At 43.6% G+C, this 8,656-nt stretch overlaps 1 protein-coding gene across 1 annotated transcript in view; it reads right to left on the bottom strand.

The window, feature by feature from the left end:
- Positions 1-3,414, bottom strand: part of LOC103923910 (putative Polycomb group protein ASXL2) — a 35,227-nt gene extending 31,813 nt beyond the window's left edge. The window contains exon 1 of the mRNA XM_009332348.1: positions 3,347-3,414. Within this exon, the coding sequence (XP_009330623.1) occupies positions 3,347-3,402 (56 nt within the window). The 5' untranslated portion in view covers positions 3,403-3,414. The remainder of the gene's footprint in view (positions 1-3,346) is intronic.
- Between the last annotated feature and the right edge of the window lie 5,242 nt (positions 3,415-8,656).

The following is an 8,656-nucleotide window of genomic DNA, read 5'->3' on the forward strand; positions in this document are numbered from 1 at the left end:
GAGCGGCTCTGTGGTACTTGGTTGCCGACTGGGGTTAAACCGCGACACATACCCAAGGAGATTAATGAAATCCACTGACAGGTTAATTTTGATTTAAAAAGCTACTTATCAGACAAATGTGATTCCCTGTTGCTAACTCCTGGTGCCCATCTATCCCATGCATTCAAGTTTAGGGGACTTTCACAGCTGGTGATGCATTATCCCAAGCATCTTCAAAGCCTCATTTGAAAGCGTGTTACAACATGCTCAGGCTTCCCCAAGTTAGGCTGCCAGCAGAGATAAGGCAATATAGGACGTTGGACAAATCTTAGAGCCAGATACGGTTGCGCTGCCAATTCATCGCGTGTTTATCCACATGTATTTTATTTTTGCAGTTTGCAAGCAGTGACCTGTAGGTAGGAAAGGATCTCATAGGATTAGGGCAGCCTGTCAAAACAGGCAGGCTGAGAAAATTAGGATGACAGATCACACAAAAAGTATAGTTCTAGCTTCAGGATGCCCTAGGTCTCCAAAACCGACACCTCAGAGTACTGGTCCTGGGTTGACCTTTAAAAATCTCATGATTAAAATTACTTGAGTACTAGGTTAAAATTGTAAATACAGGTAAGATAATCAGCCAGTATCACCCCAGGTGTCTGTATTGCTACAAAACCCCCTCCATCTTATGAAAGACCTAGCCTTGTCCAAAAAATAGCCAAGTTGTCCTGCACATAGCAGAAATCACTGTTCCTGTTTTTGTTCACGCTCATCTCAACTGCCACCCTTCTTCCCTGCAATTCCAAATCCTCTACAGCAGTACCAGCCCTCCAAGTCCTCTCAACTCTTTTGACATGCCCTCAAGCTTCCTCCCAAGCAGCTGGCCAAGTGGCAGCACGTGCCAGGAATCACTAGAGCAACGGGAGATGGACCGGCCACGTGGCCAAACAGAAAAATGACTGCTGGACACTAGTCGGGCTCCCCATTCTCCCTCATTTCAGCGCATCTGCAGGAATGTCATTTGCCACTTCTAAAACTATTTTCTTTCTGGAAATCAGAGATTTAAAAAAGTTAGATATATCTAAGGATTTGAGGCAATAGATGCTGAATTAAATACAAACAAACAACGCAGTCAAAACCGACAGAGTTTAAAGATTATGTGGCTTGTGCAAATAGTTTACTAAAGAAATTTGTAATTTTGTTTATTAAAAGCACATTGCATTGAGAAAAAATTCAAAAAACTGAAACACCTTGACACACATGCTAACAGGAGAGCCCATGTGCTGCCTGCAAATTTAAGGACCATTTTACTAAACTAAAGAGTCCTGCAGCTGCCTGCTGTCTCAAGGCAACCCAGTACAGGGAAACTGCTGTAATCTGCTGTCAAAGGCTTTGCCGTGGTTTCCTGCCAGAACCTCCGCATAAGAGGACTCAAAATGTGCTGAGCTCAACATGCTCATCTGACAGCTTTTATACCTTCTCCAACATGATTTTTCCTCTAATAAATGCTGATTTGTGTTAAGCCCATTTTGTCACAGACTATGACTTATCAGAAGCCCAATCCAGCCACAAATACATTACTGGCACTAACTGGAATTGAGTTGCTTAAGAACTGACAACCTTTTAGATCTTAAACTAAATAAAGCTTTAGTACATCAGTCTAACATTTAAGAGGAAAGACCACTACACAGCATCCAAGCATGTCCAAGTCAGTAAGGTGGATAGTTGAACTAGAGAAACTGAGTTTCACATCTGACTGCTCCCACAAACGTCTTTTGGGATTGACGATACTGAGGAGTTTGTGCTGTCCTGATGCTCAGCTGCAGCTTTTGTAGAGAGGAAAACAACTTACTATCAGCTCAGGCTAAATCCCCAAATCAACTCTGAAAGAAGGACTTGAGGTTGAAAAGGACTATATGGTACCATGGCATTTCTGTTCTGGCTTTTTTTGACTGACTGGTCCAAAATCTGGCCTGGCCAGCCAGAGACTGGCTCTTTCACCCCACATCGGAGCTCCTGCCTAAGGCTCTGCCCCAAAAAGAACACTCTGAATTGCTAAAAAGGTTCACCACACCACATCTAAGCACCTGAATGTTTGCTGGACTTGTGCTTTGCCATCAGCGAGGCCACCAGCACAGACAACTGCATTTCTATCCTTGGGAGCGCGCAAGGGGCTGACAAGTGCGGTTACTGTTTGCAGGCATGCCTTTGATGGATTAACAGTATTTAACACAATACTGAAGAGCTGCCCTAAGGCTGGTAAACCTTTGATCTGACTGAATGTAGTACTGCCCCAAAACAAAATGCATCGCCAGGGCAGGAACTAAGCCCCACTTTTGTCACCTCTCTAAGAGCTAAATATTTGGTTTCCTTACTTTTAGATAAACTGACTTTTCCAATAAGCAAACCAGCTTTGTGTTGTCCACAACTTGAGTGCAAGATCTTGTTATCAATAGCAGAATTTCTACACTTGGGCCCTTGAATATTTCTGCCAAAGCAGATGGATTGCTGTATTAAACCAGCGAAGTGGAGTGAAAACCATAATTAAGTCAAATTCAAGATGGCTGTTACATTCCAAAATAGATGAACTGGCACATCCAATCCTCTTTTTCCCTCCCTTTTTCTTTGCTCTTAGAAAACAGAAGTATAAATACTTTGTACTTCATATGGACAACTGTTCCTTATCTCACCAGATACACCTGTCCCTCTCTGGAAAATATATATGTGCAAGGACTCAAGAATTAAGCTATGGTAACAGCAGTTCGAGAGTTGTCATCCGAGTTGCTCTGTTTTTCTAAAGCAGATCAGTATCACCCGAGTTGGTGCCCTCCTTTGCCCAGCACACCAAACACCCCGTCTGCTCCTCGGGGGGGAACAGGAAGATCTCCAAAGCAGAACCACACACGACTCCAGATAATACTAAATAAAATAGCATGAGGCTTAAAGTTTTTTAAATAGGGATTTGTAAGTGAGGCTGCTTTTTTACTTCCTGGAAAGCTTTAACTTTTGTTTTAGGTCATTTCAATTAAACTGACTACTGTTTTCTTTTTTTAAAGATTAAATAAAAAATAGTTAAGCTTACTTCAGTACCTGGAGTCTGAACTACCTGATCAGGTCTAGTTTATCTTACATAAGAGCTGCAGACCAGAGTCATGCATACCTGGAAATTAAGTATGACCCTTGCCTAGCTTTCTTGGTGAAAAGTACCAGTGACTTGAGAGCTCGTTTGCAAATGGGACCTAGACTCCAATTCTGCAGGTATTTAACATTTCAGTCCCCAAAATACTTAGGAGATGGGGGTTAACAGTAAACTAAACTAAGTTGGAACCAAAGTATGAACGTGTTTTACTGGTATGGGTACTTAACTCACCTGATTTCTTTAAGTCCTTCTTTCTGGATAACTTGAAGGATCTCTTTATGGCTCATAGGTGTATTAGGATATTTCTCCAGGACCTGGCAAGCAAAAGTAGATTGAGAGGAAGTTACTCATTTGCATTTTTCACATTAATATTCAACTGCACAGAAAACTAAATTGAATGGTTTGGACATCTCCAAGGATACAACCGAGGAAGAACTACCGGCCTTCTCGCACCTCATTACCACCCCTTCCACCTGAAGAATGTAAGGAGCAAAGAGACTCCAGAAGACTGGCTAAAGGACTTATTTTAGTGCAATTCCCAAATTTTATTTGAAGTGCACTGCCCACAGATAACACCTCTTGGGGAATTAAATGCTCCACAGTAACAGGGTGGCTTCACAACCATCAGCTTCACTTGGGAATGCTTCAGGAACCGTCGAGGTCCCTCAGACATAAAACTTTCGAAAAACAAATCCGTAATGTCTGCAAAGTTGAAACAACTACTGATCAGTTTGGTAAGTATTAAAGAAGTTTAAGGAAATTTGGGGTTTAACACCGTTAGGGTTCTTTGAAAGTCTCTGCACACAGTTCAGGCTTAAAGTTTGTAAATATGATCTATAAAAATGCTTCCTACATTAAGCTGTCAAATACCCTGCCACCCCTTCCCCAGCCCACACTATGCACACTCCGACGCCTAAGGCCACTCACCTCCCTTTCAAGAGGACTAAGATGCAAAAGTATAATTCACAATAGCGGACAGAGATGCTGAAGACTTCTGAAGGAAGATGCCAGTTACCAGACGTCATTTGGATATTTTAAGCAATATTCGTGCTGGGGGGGAGGGCAGGAAATGCCTCATTTCCTTCTTAATCATCCGCTTCTGACCCATGCCCAGCACAGCAACCCTGGAGTTCTGACTTATGTCTTCAGCCAGAAAATAAGCCATCGGTATGTTAAGTATAAAAACCTACAAGTGACTTTGCAGAAGGCAGTTACCAGTTTTAATTTCTCTGTTCAAGAGCCGTGCAGAATGCATGGCTTCTCCTAAACCCCTGCACCTTATTCCCTCCAGGAACATTTAAGTTACCCTGATGGCTGCAGATTTAGCTCTCTTTGGAAAGGACTTTGAAAAGACCTTGATGAACTGCAGCATCTCTCTGCTTAGAAAAACAAAGACCTACGCTTAGCACCATTTTTAGCTTTGGAAGCCCTAGCTGATGTCCTCATCACGTTAAAGTCTCTTATTCAGTTATGTCAAGTTATGTTAAAGCCTGACTTTCACAGCAGCTTAAGCTATTTCCAGAGCTGGTATGTGGCTTTTGCCAAGGCTGGCTGGCGGCAACAAAACATACTCTGAAGCAAGCACTGACCACCAGCACAGCACTTTGGCTTTAGCCACTTCTTGAACAGCAGAGTAGCACATGTATAAAAAAAAGTGAGTTTAAAACAGATTTAAGTGGGATTTGTTTACACTTACTCTGGTATCAGCCTCAGTGACTCATTCCACTTCATTTCTAGCTGTATTGTAACTAAGGATGCCCACAGCAAAAGGACACAAAATTAAGGTGGTTGAAGAGTGATTTAAGTCAGACCACTGCAGTTTTTACATTTGTCTCAGCTCCTAATTCATGTTCGCTCAGCGTTGCCGAAGAGTCGGTATACTTTTATACCATTAACTTGGAACAAAATCTGAAAGCTTGTTCTGCACAGTGTGCTGAAAGCCCATGGAGGGCAAGAAGAGTTAAGACCATCTCAATTTCCATCTGTGGTGTCAACTTTTTCACTGCAGCTAGCAAAACAGATTAGGAGAAAAATAAAGTGGTGCTATGATTCCATTAACAAGGAACTTTAGGGCATTTGCCATTTCTCACACACAAAAATATAAGTGAGTATTTTTCTTCTTGGGCACTGTTTTTTCCTCTTGACTTTCACTACATGGACGTGCTCTTGACAAGTCCCATCTTACTCATACCTAGAGCGGCAACAACACATTTCATTAATTTTTCACTAGGCCCAACCACGATGCAAGCTAATACCGTGTTTGACGAGAGAATCTCATCATTAAGAGCAGAAAGGAAGAAATGGTTTTCTAATTATATCCTTCAGCTAAAGAAAGCTGAAAGAAAAAGAGGTTGAGGGTAAGACATCATAACAGCCTGCCAGTACCTACGAGACAGTTAAAAAAATGGAGCCAGACTCTTCACCATGGTGCCTAGCAGAAGTATGACACCAGGTAGAAGCTGAAAGAAGAGAGGTGGCAAGTAAGCATAAGGAATAACACTTTCATGATGAGGACAGTCGAGAAATGGAACAGGCTGTGCTATTTCCATCCTTGGAGGTTTTAGTCAAGACCTGACTGGATAAAGCCCCAAGCAACGTGGTCTAACCTCAAGATGACCCTGCTTTGAGGGGAAAGTTGGAATAGAGAGCTCCTGAGGTCTCTTCCAACCAGATTATCCTATGGTCCTTATAGGTGCCCACATGCACGAGTGGCAAGGGGTAGTAGTCCACAGACCAGAAGAACTCTACCAACTTCTCCATAACATCCTGGATCCAGTCTCCCAGCAAGCAACAAACTTCTCAAGACAGCAAGTCTGCCCAGTGGATGGGTTCCTCAATCCTTTACTGAAGGAAGTCTCCAGCCATTGTCACCAGATGCTTCTTCTTGGTGGCACTGGGTCATACCCATAGACCAGGCACAACCAGCCCCAAATTTGCCAGTCTGTCAGAACTGACTGCTCCTCTTGTGTCACCAGAACCCAGTATTTGTTCTCCATCCAAACATCTGCATGCAGAGGAAGGCTTTTTGCTGCTGAAAGTGAGAAAGCTTCCACCTTCAACACTGCCCCTGACAAGGGATGCACCTTTTTTTTTATCATCTCCTGAGTAGTGTGGGGCTTGGGCTGTTGCGCTGCAGCATCTCTGCAAATAACCGGTTAATCTCCCATTTGTCCTCCCTAGTGCTGCACAGTCTGCTCACCTCCTCCCACAGGTGGGTCACCCAGAAACTCAAGCAGAGGCCATGCTCCACTGGTGAATCATAGAATATCTCAAGTTGGAAGGGACTCATGAGGACCATCGAGTCCAACTCCCTGCTCCACATAGGACTACCTATTCCGAAACCATATGACTAAGTGTCATCCAGATGCTCCTTGAACTCCGACAGACTTGGAGCTGTGACCACTTCCCTGGGGAGTCTGTTCCCATGACCAACCACCCTCTCTGTGAAGAACCTTTTCCTAATGTCCAGTCTGAACTTCCCCTGACGCAGCTTCATTCCATTTCCTTGTGTCCTATCGCTGGTTATCAAAGAGAGGAGATCAGCACCTCCCCCTCCGCTGCCCCCCGAGGGAGTTGTAGACTGCAGTGAGGTCACCCCTCAGCAATGAGGTCACCCCTCAGCCTTCTCTTCTCCAAGCTGAACAAAGCAAGTGACCTCAGCTGCTCATCGTAAATCTCACCCTCAAGGCCTTTCACCATCTTGGTTGCCCTGCTCTGGACACACTCTAATAGTTTGATATCCTTCTTATATTGGGGTGCTCAAAACCGCACACAGTACTCGAGGTGGGGCTGCACCAGTGCAGTGCAGAATGGGACAATCACCTCCCTTGGCCGGCTAGCTATTGCTGTGTTTGATGCACCCCAGGACATGGTTGGCCTTTTTGACTGCCAGGGCACACTGTTGACTCATACTCAACTTGCCATCAACCCAAACCCCCAGATTTCTTTCCGTGGGGCTACTCTCCAGCCTCTCATTCCCCAATTTGTACATATAACCAGGATTACCCCATCCCAGGTGGAGAATCCTGAAGCCACCATCATATTCAATCCTAGCCTCCAGGAGGAGCACCAGGCATTCCCTGCAGCCTTCTCTGGGACAAGACCTCTCACGAACTGGTGGTGGGGTGTTCAGCCACTGCAGAGACTGACATCCTATCGTGGTGTCACCACCACTGGTGTGCCAACTGAAGCACTGAAGTAGTCTATGTGAGTAAGTAGACGCTCTTGTAGCTCAGTTTGATGGTGTTAAAGGTCTTGGTGTAGCGGTGAACTTGCTTTTGTAAGATTACACCAAAGAACACAAAATAAATCAGGAAGAAGACAGATTAGAAAGAAAACTTTGGTTAGAGGAGCCTGAGTAGTAAGGAGAGCCACTTTTTTTTTCCTTCTTGCCTACAGTTATCCATCTTCAAGAATACACGTGTAACACTAGGCTAATAACAAATACAGCACCAAATGAAAGAAGACTGATTCAATGGGTGACACAGCTGTGAGCACCCTTGAAGCAAGCTAACAATGGGATCTGAGCTGCTTGTTTTCCCTCCCCAGCTTGAACACGCTGTTTCTGAACAGAAAGACTAGAAGAGCAAAGAACGTATCAATAGAATTGTCAACAGGCAACTGAGGATCACGTGTTGTTGGTCTTGCAAAGAAAGTTTATAGCTCTGCATGGTTAACTACAGAATAGCACCATGCATCCAACATAGATTTTATTGGCTTAATTCATCTGACATTCTGCTCAGAGATGCCGTATAAATTCTTATCCATCAGTATCCTTGAAAGATAGTTTTACCTGCCAGATCACAGTGCAAACTCCAAATTATTTTCCATTGGGCTGGATGTACAAGAATATTCATCTGAGGACATGACTCTCAGGTGTCTAAGTATAGAACTGCAGCATTTTGCTAGAGCCACAAGTCTGGGTACTGCAAAAACAGATCAATATAAAATGGCCTATTCTCAAACACACAAGAACAGCATTTGTAACTCCAGGTTAACCATTAATACTGACTTCAAAATAATGCAAATCTGTATCTCAAGACACTTAATCAGGAACACACAAGTAGCCAAAAAGGCTGCCTGTCCACTGGGAGAGAAGACTGGGCTCCCAACATCTAGACCCTTCATTGACTCTTGACCCCAAATGGTCAACAGATGGATGAGAAGCTTTACTTTGCCCCTCTCCCCACCCCACAAAACAACAATAAAGACAAACTGCATGAAATCAGTGCTGCTAACAATACAGCTTGAGACTTTTAAGGTGTTGCTTTGCTTACCAAAAACAATCAAACAAAACTCTGGCCATCTCTACTGAGGAAAGACTTAAATAGTCTTCATAGACATGATTATCTGCTATCAGATTATCTGCTATTCGGCAATAAGTATTTAAAAAAAAAAACCACCAAACTTCAAAACATTGGGGTTGGTACTAGGTCCAAGACTGTTTTCCATTAATGACCAATGACAGCACAAAGTGCACCCTCAACAAGTTCACAAACAATACAAAACCAGGAGGAATGGCTGATGCACAAGATGGCTGTG

The sequence above is a fragment of the Pygoscelis adeliae genome, unplaced genomic scaffold (assembly GCF_000699105.1).
Source record: "Pygoscelis adeliae isolate BGI_AS28 unplaced genomic scaffold, ASM69910v1 Scaffold89, whole genome shotgun sequence".
Taxonomy (NCBI): domain Eukaryota; kingdom Metazoa; phylum Chordata; class Aves; order Sphenisciformes; family Spheniscidae; genus Pygoscelis; species Pygoscelis adeliae.